Genomic DNA, 14,053 nt, shown 5'->3' with positions numbered 1-14,053 from the left:
TGGGTTCAACAGAAACTGAACAATCAGACATAAATGCCTGTTACACTTTTTCCAAGTCTTGCTCAAAAATAAGTTTCACTTGGGAGGGAAGGGAAGAGACAAGATTTAGAAGTTTCTTTCATACCTGCATTTGCAAATCAGTATATCAATTCTGTTAGAAATTCTGAGTATTTACTTTGAATTTTAGGGTAAACTTCTTAGACTTGAAGGTCTAGATAGCCAACTATTTCTGGCATCATTCATGCATTTTTTTGACCTTCCCAAAGACTGGATAGATGACCCATGTTGCCTTTCACAAAATAAATTTCACTTTTTATATGTCATATGGTTCACAAATAAGGAGTTTATCTGAAAGAATACCTTAGAATCTAGGAACAATAAAGTGATTAAAATAAGAGGGCAACATAAACAAGTAATTGAGGGAATTATATTCAAACAAGAATAAAAAATGAAAAACTAATGTGAAGAAAGGGAGTAAGAAGGGCTCCTGGATAATGCAACCCAGTGATGGACAAGCTACATGAAACCTTTCACAGACAGAGTGACAGCATTGCACTGGAATAACTTCCATGTTCAAAAATCATAGTAAGTAAATAGCAGAGAAAGAATTTAAACTTAGGTGAGCCTGACTCTAAAACCCACACCCTAACTTAGAAAACTCTTGGTATAGCCAGGCATAGTGGCACATGTCTAATAATCCCGGGCACTTGGGTGATGGTGAGAGGAGGATCTCCACATTCAAAGCTAACCCAGGCAAAAAAAGTGAGTAAGACCCTATCTCAAAGAATATGCTAGGCATGGTGGTGTGTACCTGTAATTTCAGCTATGTGGAAGGCACAGGTAAGAGGAACATGGCCTGGGGCTCATCCTGGGTCAAAAACATGAGACTTTATCTGAAAAATAACTAAAGCAAAAAGGGTGGGGATGTGTCTCAAATAGTAGAGTGCTTGCCTAGGAAGTGTGAGGCCCTCAGTACTATCAGAAAAAAAGAAAAAGAAAGAAAGAAAAGAAGAAAAAAAAAGAAAAAAAAAACAAAAACTCTTGGTATAACTTCCCAGACAGAGTATGGGAACCTTCAGAACACAGAAGAGGTAGCCTTACCTGCTTTGTCCTCACAGCCTGCAGCTCCTTCTCTACCATGGAGCTAAATACATGTTCTTTCCCTCCACAGGCCTGGATCAGTTCAGGAAGGCACTCGATGGAGCTTCGGCACTTAGTCCGAGGGCCCTTAACAACTGGTTTCCACTTCCTAAGGAACCACATCAACACCAACAAAACAATTCCCTCATGGCACAAAGTTCATTTTCTGACAACAGTAGTTTTGTATAATTTGAAGTTTTCTTTACATAAGATATACACTTTATAGGGCATTCTAAGTTTAAAGTATCAACCAGCATTCTCTAAGATAGCACCCCAAAGCAGTATCACATAAGATGTGTATATCACAAATGACATACCGTCTCAGTAAATACTTAAGGTGCACAGACAGTAGGTGTTCTTGAACAAGACACTAATATGAAGTAATCCTTCCATGTGGATGAAGTAATGACATGGAGCCCTGACAAACTTTTAATAGATGCGGGCAAATGCCTCTAATATAAGTACTTGAATAAAGTTCAAATTGTAGGTTGCTGGACACATAAAATTTGAAATATTACTTTGAAACTTATAGCACTAGTTGTGCCAGATATAAGGGACACAGGCCATCTGAATCTTTTTTTTTTTTTTTGTGGTACTACAGGTTGAACCTGGGGCCTTGTGCTTAAGTGCTGTACTACTTGAGCTATGCTCCCAGCCCTTTATGGTTTATTTTTGAGATAGGCTGTTGCATTTATATCCAGATTCGCCTGGACCATGATCCTCCTATTTATGCTTCCTACATATCTGAGATGACAGGCATGCACTACCATGCCACCAGTTTTTATTGGTTGAGATGGAGTCTTGCAAATTCTTTGTCCAGGTGGCCTGGAACTGCAATCCTCCCAGTTTCTGCCTCCTGAGTAGTTAGGATTACAGGCATGAGTCACCGCACCCAGCCAGACACCTAAATCTTAAGGCAAGAATAAAATATAGTTGAAATTATATTAATAGTTTAGTCTTATGGGTGTCAGGAAATCTAGATGAACATCGTAAGCCACAAGAAGCTCCTATAATAGGCCTGTGTGCTGTGTCAGATAGCACCTCGGCGTGCCCTCTTTTCTGCTGATACCCAACTCCCACAAGGTTTAGTACCACACCAGAAACAGCCAAAGATATGTGTCTTCTCTTCATATCACCTGTTGCTGGTATGGCTCACTCACTGAATGTCCGTTAGCTCCAGGGATATCCCATGGTGAGCGCTCAAGTATCCTAGAGATAGGTACCCTGGAGTCAAATGAGGGACTTTCTTGAGGGGACCCCACATTTACCTGAGGTTGTGTTGGCATTTTGGTTAGAATGACTGTGGTTCAGCTTGGGACCAATGACCATATTCTACATACCACATGAAATTCTAGTGGCTGGGCATAGGTGGCTCTCACCTGTAATCTTAGCTACTCAGGAGGTGGAGATCAGGAGGATCATGGTTTGAAGCCAGCCCAGGCAAACGACTGCCACCACTTGACCAGCTGATAAGAGGTACAGGGTGCATGATGTAAGCTACAACCAGACTGTTTTGCTTGTCTACATGACCCAGAATCAACATTTTGGCTGCAAAGTATCTCTCAACTGCTGTGAAACACTGGTGTGAAAGAAACATTTTCATTTAAACACTGCCAACTTTGCTTGTATCTAGTACTATTTTTTTTTTTGCTAAAATATTTGTAGCCACAAACATAACAACTAAGGGTTAAATAGTTTGATTCTAATACAAAAATCTTTTAAGCATAGGTTATGTTTTGAGCTCCTAGTATATACAATACCTAGTTTTGGACATTTTGCAGATGCACAATTTATTTTTGACAATGGGTATCTGATCCCTCAAATCTTTTCTACAGTAGCATAAATTGATAATTTATTTTGTTTTGGATCAAAGGCACTTTAGTAATGTCTGCTTAAATGAGGGGGGTGATGCTGTAAAGGAACAGATGCAATCAAAATAGAAGTGTACTCAATGTTACAGATAGTATACTCAATGTTACAGATGCAATCAAAATAGGAGTGTACTCAATGTTACAATGTAGATAGGAGAGGGTTAGAATGATTGTGGTTCACTTTGGACCAATAATCATATTCTAAGGACCACAAGAAATTCCAGTGGCTGGGTCCTGGTGGCTCTCACTTGTAATCTTAGATACTCAGGAGGATCATGGTTTGAGGTCAGCCTGGGCAAATAGTTTGTGAGACCCTATCTCGAAAATACCCAACATAAAATAGAGCAGGCAGAGTGGCTCAAGTGGTAGAGTACCAGTCTAGCAAGCGTGAAGCCTGTGTTCAAACTGCAGTACTACCAAGAAAAAAAATAATTCCAGTGGCTATTACAGATTTAAAAGAATAAATTTGGGGGGCTGTGAGTTATAGTTCAGTGGTATAGCTCTGGGTTTGAGACCCAGCACCTGCCCCTGCAAAAACACAGTTTTAAAAAATGAAAACAATTACCTGAAAAGGTGAAGATGGTGCTGTTCTATGTTTGGTAATGTAAGAAGAGAAGAGTCTTTTAACCACCGACCTTGAATCACCATCTGAACCAGGTTGGTGATATTCAGGGCAGTCACCAGCCAGCCCTGGTTTGCAGCCACATCCAGCATGGCCTGAATAGGGAAAATGTACATGTTACAAGCACATCATGACCCTTGCCCTCTCCACTGGGAATATGATATAGCCTGAATAAAAAGCAAACAGAAATAATTGTTATATCTTGAAATTAATACTCATCAAATCTGAAACCAGAAAACAAAGTACAGTTGGACTGGGGTGGGGGGGCGGACAAGCTGAACCTTCCACAGCATTTAATGTGCATTACTTCCTACAAAGGGCTAAATACTAAGATTATTTTTAGGGCAGCTACATAGCTAGATAGTATTGGTACCTGGTAACGAAACTAAGATAAAAAACTCAGTGTACTTTTAAAGCAAATACTTACATAATTCATTGTATCAAGAACATTAGCAGTTGCATTTAAAAAGAAAACTTCACATCGCTTTTCAAATTTAAAATCAATAATGGAAAGGAGACAGAAGGTTTTCTTACCAAAAATTTATTTTCCCCAAAGAGCAGGTTAATGATAGAGCCCTGGTTCTCGCTGACAACACACCACACACTAGCAAAGAGGACAACAGCCAGTGTACATGTGCAATGATGGGAAGCTATTCATATTAGTCTATACATTTAATCTAATGTTTTATGGACAAACAAAGGCTGCCTTTGCTTAAGGCAAAACTAAACAGTGAAATCTTATTTAAACAAAGGAGAAGTTTACACAGGCAAAGCTATTTCAATTAAATTAGATTCTGGAGAATGCTGACTTAAAGACACATAAGTTAATATCATGATCTTAGGTAGCTGTTTTACATAGGTTTAGGGCCATACTCTGTTTGGGATGTACCTAGCAAATGAATACAATACTACTTTAATGACAAATATTTCACTGACAGTAAAATATTTATAAAAATGTATAAAATGTATAAGAGTTTTAGAAACTTTTAAAGCTATATAAGTAAAATTTGTCATACTGCTACTTAGTACTGCTGGTGCATACACATTCTTCTAAGCTTTGAATTTCCAATTCTGTGTTCTGGAATTTACAAAAAGTAAAATAACTAAAAAAAATTCCGCTAAACAAAATCTATGATCTCTTTATACAAATTACAGGGAAATGGATCAAAGTTTTTGGATGTCGTGATTAATGTGACAGAATGGTCACATGGTCTTTAGTTGTGCACTGGTTGCACATCGCAAAGCCTGACCATTGGTACAGCAGACATATTCATATGCATGTCTGTGCTCATGTGACTGTGTGGATGTGTATACATGTGTGACTGCACATGTTTACAAAACTAGGAAAATGTACTCTACTTTTTCTTTATCCTTGCAAAGCAGAATACACTTTTTCTTCAAAGTAAATGAGACAAGCAGGTTAGGATGAATGCTACTTATAGACAAAAAAGGAGTCACAAGTCACAACTCTTGAGACTTTGCTAAGGGAAGAGAAAAGAGAAGTGAATAATTGTATCTAATATGGTACCATGATGAGGTTAGAACTTGTAATGTGGCGTAACTATGGCAAGTTTACTTTTGATTTTACATTACAACTTGACTGGAAATAAATTCCAGACCAAAGCTCACATAGTAAAGAGTTGGATGGATGAACCATATGTTTCTAACTTTGAAGTTTCTATGATGAAGTTGAAAGATTTCATAAAATTTATGAGGGTTCCCCACAATTTTTCATCGTATGACCCAGATGTGAGAATGCAAAAAATTCATGCAAAGTTAAGTGCTTAATGAAGTAAATGAAAAGCCATAACATCAATTTTTAATTTACAGAAAATGCAGGTGGGGAGATCAAGATTCTGGGATGGTAAAATGGTTTGCAAGTGTCCAAATACAGTGAATCAAATGCTGCTACATGTTTTTTTGCTCAAATACTCCTAGTGCGTTTCTCTCTGCACCCCTTGCCTAGAGCAGACCCTCACTGTCTCTCACCTAGAACTGACCATGTCATTGTCTACTGGATAACAGGAGTATGAGGATGCTTCCTGACAAGACAGAATATTTAAAGCAAACACAGGTCTTCCCTTAGTATCTGTGAGGGACTAGTTCTAGGACCCTGATGGATGCCAAGCTAATAGACTTTGAAGTCTTTTATTTAAAGTGGTGCAGCATTTGTATAAAATCCATGTACATAATTCTGATTATTTTAAATCACCTCTAGGTTGCTTAGAATATCTAAAATCTGAATATTATGTAAATAGTTGTTATACTAAATTGCTTAGGGAGTATTGATGAGAAAAAAGGCTTTACATATTTAGTACAGATAAAATTTTTTTCCCTAATATTTTCCGTCCACACTCAGGTGAATGTGATATGGAACTGGTGAATATGGAGGGTCCCCCCTCCCTAGCCATTTTAAGTTTGGATGAAGTGTAAACAATATAACTCACAATTGCTCAATACTAGCTTGAAGGTGGTAAGGTAAGAGTTTACAATTTGTCCCTCTAAATTAAGTGTAAAACCATGGGCAAATCAGTTAACTACTGGTATTTGTTTGCCTCATCTGAATAATAGTTTGATTAGGCTTTTAAGGCTTTTATTGTCTGTGTAAGCTTTAAGTTTTCAGTAACAAAATGCCAATGCACCTATTCCATAGTAAGTATTTGTTTCTATAAAATTTGCTTTCTATCTTTTCAGGTGGACTATAATATCCTTGAGGTCAAGATTAGCAGCTACTAAACACAAAATGAGTTGTATGGAGAAAAGACCTTCCTGGGGTTTCTGCTGATGAGGTATGGAGGTAAGCCACAGAAAAGAGGTTTTCTGGATTGGACATAGTGACTTATGCCAGTAATCCCAGCTACTCTGGAGATAGAAAAATTGGGAGGATCATGGTTCCAGGTCAGTTGGGTCAAAAAAGGACCCTCATCTCAACAAATAACCTGGGTGTGATGGTGCATACCTGTAATCTCAGTTATGCAGGAAACAGGTAGGAGGATCAAAGTTAGGTTGCCATAGGCAAAAAGCACAAAACCCTATCTGAAAAGTAACTAAAACAAAAAGGGCTTGGGACATGGTTCAAGTATTGGAGTATCTGACTAGCAAGTGTGAAGCCTTGAGTTCAAACCGCAGGACCACCAAAAAAGGGGAGGGGCTTCTGCTGGTTGTTAAAGACTTCTCTTACAGAAAGTCAATGAACAGTCTAGAAGCTCTGAAGAGAAGGGATATTGATCACTGGCAGTAGCTGTATTAGAGTATGTCAATAATCTCTGTAAGCTGGAAATGACATCTCTTGCCAGGAGAAAGAACTATAAAGGAGGACAAAAATGTTTTGAGTTAAGTACTGGGCAGAATAAATGGTATGATTAAAAACTAGAGCAGCTCTCCATTTCCACAACATGACTTTGTAGTAGAAACAATTAGCAGTGTTCTGTGATTATTTCCAGTAATAATAATGAGTAATTTGGGTGTGAGAGTGGAGAATTCAGATGCTGATAGTAACCCAAAGAAGAGATTTTAAAGTTCTCTGGCGTCATTGCTGAAATGGCCAACTCTTGGGCCAATGCTTGTTAAAGTGACAAGCAAAGTCATAAAGGAAATGAGGGCTAAGCTGAGGGATCAGGAAGGGGAGAAGAAATCCCAGATCAGGGGATCTAAAATGTTTAGTCGAGCTACTGACTAAACAAAGGTGTGGTGGCCAGAGAGGTGACTCCAAGGGTGATCATGGAGGTGGGGTTGAAATGGTTTGGATATGACAGCTACTGGAGTGGAGGAGTTTGGGATCCATGTGATTATGATGTTTACAAGGTCATCTGTCGAAGCCACAATGATGGAGCTGAAGACTATGAGGAAGATGGGAAGAGATCTAGACTTTGGGAGACAGTTGAAAAAGAAATCTTATGGACAATGAAAGTAAAATAGAACATGGAAAGAAGAACCAGGAATCTGAGAAAAAGAAGTAGTTGGGGATATCCAAGGAGGCTGACTTTTATTATTGAGGAATTAAGAATTACTAGTCAATTCAAGAGTTTCAGAGGGAGAGGTGAGTGAATATGGTATATATCTGTCTATATCTGAGTGAAGGAGAGGGCAGGACAGAAAGAAGGGTAAGGTTGAAAGCTCAACAACTTCCAAAGTGCTTGGTTTTACACAAAGGTAGAACAAAACAAACCAGCAACAGCAAAATCAAGCAAAAGAAACCCTCAAAACAAAGACTAAGCATTCAGAAAGTGAACACTCTCTGCGGGGAAACTTGTTTAGGTCTGAGGCTGCTAAGGCCAAAGGCACGAGTTTATGACATGGATGCACCTCATGTCCTTAGCATTTACTTCGAATCCATTTCAGGAATTCTCTAAGCTTATCAGGCTTGATCTTAACATTTAAATCCAACAGAGTTTCAGAATGGCGTAAGGGATAGATTTATCAGAATCTACTAGCATTGTTCTTTTTATCCTCTATGATTATAGATTATACTTTAAATAGCTAACACTTTAAGCTTGACAATCTCTCTATTTTATATCAAGCAATATGAATTTCATGCACTTATGAAAAGACTCAGTGAATTATATAAAATCACACTGTGTGGACAGTATGTATATATGTATGATGAAAATATCTGCATAGCTGTACATAAAACTTTCACAAGTATCTGTCTTTTAATGCTAATAATAGCAACTACAAGGCACATGTCAATACTGTGCACTTAGCATAGACAGGGAAACTGAGCACACACAATTTCAGTGACTATGTAATCACAGTGTTAACAAAGTAATGGAGTTAAGGATTAATCTTGGTTTCCCAATTTCAGATCTGTGTTCACTGCATTATATTCTACTATCTCTACTGACTTTCACACACCCTGTATTGTTTCAAGAAGGATTTAGGGTAGCTTACATCTGTTGTCTTTTCCCTACATAGCAGAGAAACATAAATTCTAGACAAATTATTATGTATTTGATTGATTACTCTCTCTGTGAATGAATTTTGTGAACACAGTTTTGAAACTTTAAACATTTTAAATTAATTTTAACCTATAATTTAGTTTTAACTACATCTCAATATATAATATTAAGGTATTTATCTTTTGAGACACAACTGAATTCTAGACTTAAAAAATCAGAGGATAAAATAAGAGCAATGTGCACAAGTCAACTTAATTGTGAGGGAACAGAACCATGGACCTAAACTTCTAAAAGAAAAAATGACATCATTAAGTACCCACAAAGAGGTATGTTAACAGGTACGCAGTAAGAGCCAGTTCTAAGTTCTATTATTAAAATATTTCTCCTGGTTGGGTGTGAAGGCTTACACCTATAATCCCAGGTATATGGGAGACAGAGATCGGGAGGATCATGGTTCAAGGTCAGCTCATGTGGAAAGTTAACAAGATCCCATCTTGACCAATAAGCTGGAAGTGGTGGTATGCACTTGTCATCCTAGGTATGTGGGAGATATAAATAGGATTTTAGTCCAGGTTGGCCCGGGCAAAAATACAAGATGCTATGTGAAAAATAACTAAAGCAAAATGGACTGGGGATGTGGCTCAAGTGGTAGAGGGCCTGCCTAGCAAGTGTGAAGTTTGAGTTAAATTCGAGTACTGACAAAATTTTTTTCTCCTAAAATCTAAACTTCAGTTTAAATATTTGTCAATTTAACCCTTAGTGTTATCAAGATGCTGTGGCTATAAGATGCACACATGGAGCCAAGCCTCTCTTCCCTTTTAGCATTCCATAGTCTTATACCCTTCTCTACTTCCTCCCTATCCTTCTTCCTCTTCAAGGAACCTTTCCTCTACCCTCCCCACCTCAACAGTCATCTTAGTGTATCTACTGACTGTACAGAGATTACAAGCACACGAAAATAAGATCATGACAAAGGCAGAAATGGTGAGCAATGTTGACACTTCTGTCCAAAATAAATGTCATAAAGATAATGTGCTTACAAGAGTTTAAAAGAAACAGATTTATCTAGTCCAGAATGAGAGAAAAATTCCATTAACAATAAAATCCAAGTTACCTGTGGAATGCCATGGGAATGCAAAACACTATAGAATGATCAAAAACAAATAAAGAACAAGAAACTGTCAGAGCCAAGAGGAGCCAAAGGACGCAGGAGGACTGAAATTAACTAATGTGGTATTCTGAATAAATATGGACTTTGGTTGATAATAATGTGTCAATATAAGTTTGTTTATTATAACAAATGTACCTTATAACATATATAATATGTAAAATGTTAATAATAATGAAAGAAAGTTCAGGGTACACAGAAACTCTCTATACTATCTTTGCAACTTTCCTGGAAATCTAAAACCATTCTAAAATTAAAAGTTTATTAAAAAATAACTATGGAAATTCATCCTAGGCAGCTTGTTAAAACATTAGTTGTTAGACATCTGCTAGCAAAGTCACTCTTTAGTTCAAGAGTTCCCAGAAGTTTTACAATGATAGGAAGACCTGAAAAAAAGCTTTCTTGATAGAAAGGTACTCTCCTTCAAAGATCCAGGTCAGTTGCAAGTAATGACACAATATTTTATCAATAATTAAAATGCTGTAAGTATATTTATAAAGAATCTTTTTCAATAGCAACAGTTGTTCATAGTAACTTTCTCCTGAACTTTTACCCCCAGAAGGTTAGCATTCAGGAAGCTCAGCTGCTGTCTAACAAACTTAATTAATCAAAAAGTCATTTCCGAGCTGTAACTATGAGTAAAAGCGCTTCAAGTGTGCTAGCAAGCCTACAAGTTAATCAAAATGCTAATGCAGTACAAATTAAAGTTGTGATTAACATTTCACAGTAGCTGCTTAAGTGAATTGATCACACAAATGGGTTAAGCATTACTCATTTCCTACAGCCCCAACCGGGAAAAGGGTTGTTATGTGGGTATGAGGAGAGGAGCTGGGGGTAGAAGGATCCTTCATAATAGCATCATATCATCAATAAACCATTGCCAAATTGTCATACAAAAGCTTACAGGTAAAGTCACCCAGGAGGAAACAGCCATCCAAATTATATTATAGTCCTTGAAGGGAGATTGCTTGTAAATCCACAAGAGTAAGTAAAAGTGTTTAACACTGCAAAATGCACACATTTGTGTTAGCTTTGGACATGCTAAAGGTATCAGTTTTGTGTTGCTCTCCCAAGTGGGGCACTTTGTTTTAGGCGGTGTTTGGCCGTTCTACTGTGGAGTTAAAATGTAACTTTGACTACCCAGGGCTGTGGTGATTCTTCCACCACACTGTGGATCTTTGCAAATGCAAGAATAAATCACTTAGGATTAAGTTCACTTAGACTTATTTGTTTTTAAATATTCATCTGTTAATAAAATCTCAACAGGCTTCTATGACAAGATATGAGCCCCTAGCAATCTGACCATGAAAACAGCCTGAATTAGACTTCACCCTAGTTTGCATGAATTTGATTAAGTCACATGAATGTTTACAACAAATGGACTACATTTGTTGGTAGCCAATTCAGAGTTGGAAGAAAACTTTAAAAATGTTGTGGGAATGCATACATACACACACACACACACACACACACACACACACACACACAGAATCTTCTATGAAGGAGCTAGAAAGGAAAAATGAAGTATTTATTTCATTCATCCATGATATTCTGAGGTCTACTAGATGCTAAGTATTGCACCAAAGTCATCTTTTTTTTTTTTTTTTTTTGTGGTACCAGGGGATGGAACCAAGGGTCTCACCCTTCATTCACAGCTCTCAAGTCATCTTAATAGTTAGTGATATTATGGTTATTGATAACTTTTGAAGCATATCTTTAATGATATGAAAACTTACAAATATATGCTCACAGTCTCAATATTCCTTGAAATATACTCAAAAACAGGGATATTGTTTGCATATAATCCATCCGTCTTTATTTTTTACCAAAATGTTTTGCAGCAACTTTCTGAAGTCTATTGTGCTATCCTGTCTATTTAAAGAAATTATTTTCATTCAGTTCAATTATAAGCATTTAAAATTTGAAAGGATTTTTACTAGGAATGATACAGAAAATTTGATCTACCATTTGCTATTTTAAAACATTGCTTAAAAGTATTGGATTAAAGATTTGATCAACTACTTCTATTGCTAATCTCAGCCATAACTGAACTATTTGAAATTTACTCACTCAAATGACAGTGATGTTTTACAATACACTGGCGATCCACTGAGCCTATGCTTAGTGCACATGTAAGGTAAACACTCCTCAAAGGTTGTAGAAGCCTTGATCCATGGCAGTTCTACCTCCTGGCATCAAGTATTTCTATGGTTAATCTACAACAAATGGGATTATCTGTCAATTAAAGACAGACCCACTTTTAGTAACAGTATCTTTTAGTTAAAGGGATTCTTTTGCTTCCTTTAATCTGTTTTTTTTTTCTTTTGCAGTGCTGGAGATCAAACTCAAGGCCCTGTGAATGTTCAGTTATTCTAGTCTTGTCTAGTCTCAGACTCTAATACACTTATACATATCTTAAACTTATAAAGTGACATACTTTTAAAAACAGATTAAAGGGCCAGGCATGGTGGCGCATTCCTGTAACCCTGGCTAAGTGGCAGGTGGAAACAGGAGGATCACGGTTTAAAATCAGCCCCAGGAAAAAATGTGAGACTCTATCTGAAAAACAAACAAAAAGAAAAAATTGCCTGGAATGTGGCTGACATGGTTGAGAACTTGTCTTGCAAGTATAAGGCTCTGAGTTCAAATCACAGCACCTCTTAAAAAACAGATTGAAGATGAAATGCTGCATTTTCAGAATTGTTGTGAGTTATGGAAAAATATGATATTGGATATGTAAAATGTAGTATACTTTTAATTTATCAGAAGTTCTTATAAAGGTAAAGAAATCAAGCTATTGTTTTGAAGTTTAGGCTAAACAAGAACCCCAACAACAAACTTTTAAAGATTTGGTTTTGAAAATTCAAGGAAGTTTTCTGGATGGAGGAAGGTATATTATTCCAATTCATATACTTTTTATTTACACAGTTGATTAAAGGTTTTTTTTTTTTTTTTTTAGCTATCATCTTTACAACAAGTGATAAAGCACTTTAGAGCATTTGGACATAATTTGGCCATGTAGCTCACAATATGTAGCTCATACAATCTCTTATGTGAAAAATCAAGGCCCCTATATTGAAGTTAGATCCAAAAATCTATGAGAACAATGAAAACTAACCATCAGAACATGGCTCCTTAAAGTTGTGCCTTTTAAGCTCTGAATCACCTAGAGTATTTTCAAAGTAGCTGCGTAGTTTACCTTTGCCTATTTCATTAGGGCAATAAAACATCAATTCAATTCTTACGGACATATGCTTTGGTATGCAGAAGACAGATCTTTGTATTTGTCCTCAATAGGAAGGAGGTGATGTCTGCTGTCTTTTGGGGGAAACTGATAGTTCCTTATTTGGGGGCAAGGAAACACTGAGTTGTCTATTGCTACCAGAAGTCTTAAGTTTTTCAAAAATAACTGGATAAAGAAAAAAAAAAACACCAGCGATAGACAAAGGCCTCATACAAGGTCATTGATTGATGGTGGTTATTAGACACTGAAAGAAGCAAAGGCAAAACTTAAAATGAAAGAGGGATGCAAAATGTGTGTGTGTGTGTGTGTGTGTGTGTGTGTTTAATAGTAAACCTATGCAGAGGTTATTCTAGTGTGCATATGCTTTTTATTATAGGGATCTTTTACAGTATGGTGGCATTCCTTCTTCCCCCTAAGGTAGTATCATCAGTCTATTTTTCTATTATTCCTAATTATTTTAGTTTGCGGGGGAGGAGAATATGAGAAAACAAAGGCTTGGAATATGTAGCATAATGTAAAAACTTGAGAAAGACCATAAGCAATTGATTCAAAAAAGGCAAACAGCATATCAACTGGACACTGCAGTGATATAATTAAAGCAGTTACAAATATTTAATCATATTAACAAGTTCCTCTTAGAAGATGGTTAAAGTAATTAAAAGCAGTAATTAAAAAGAGGTGATTTAGTATACATTGAAAAGAAAGGATTAATTAAAAATATTCATGATCTAGTGGGAATTCTTGGTTAAAAAGAAAAACACCACAAATTTCTGTGAAGTTCTCACATTTAAAAAAATTTGCATTAGACCCAGAGTACAGTTTTAAAATCTATCTTTACAGGACAAAGGGAAGCCAGTGAAATACGTTTATAGTATTAGATGTGCTGAAAGCAGATTTTGTTTTCTGATGTGATTTCAGTAAACTTCCTTATTTTTCATCTGTAAAATGAGGTTAATAATTGCATTATATCATTAGACTATGACAGCAAATGTCAATACAATACAAGGCAATTATAATAGAGGCTGGTACAAAGAAAGCTCCCAGAAAGTAGTTACCACCACCACTGAAGTTATGTTGTCCTGTCTTATGGGGCATCATTAAAAAGGATTG

General features: G+C 36.7%; 1 protein-coding gene across 6 annotated transcripts in view; it reads right to left on the bottom strand.

Moving 5' to 3' along the window:
- The window catches only part of Ascc3 (activating signal cointegrator 1 complex subunit 3), a 357,473-nt gene that overhangs the window by 17,116 nt on the left and 326,304 nt on the right, over nt 1-14,053 (bottom strand). For all 6 annotated transcript variants that reach the window (XM_074077814.1, XM_074077822.1, XM_074077820.1 and 3 more), the window contains 2 exons: nt 3,577-3,728; nt 1,102-1,249 (listed from right to left, as the gene is read on the bottom strand). In XM_074077814.1, coding sequence (XP_073933915.1) covers nt 1,102-1,249; nt 3,577-3,728 — 300 coding nt within the window. The remainder of the gene's footprint in view (nt 1-1,101; nt 1,250-3,576; nt 3,729-14,053) is intronic.

The sequence above is a fragment of the Castor canadensis genome, chromosome 1 (genome assembly GCF_047511655.1).
Source record: "Castor canadensis chromosome 1, mCasCan1.hap1v2, whole genome shotgun sequence".
Lineage (NCBI taxonomy): Eukaryota > Metazoa > Chordata > Mammalia > Rodentia > Castoridae > Castor > Castor canadensis.
Note: the sequence above shows the minus strand (reverse complement) of the source record. Positions and strands in the feature narration are given on the sequence as shown.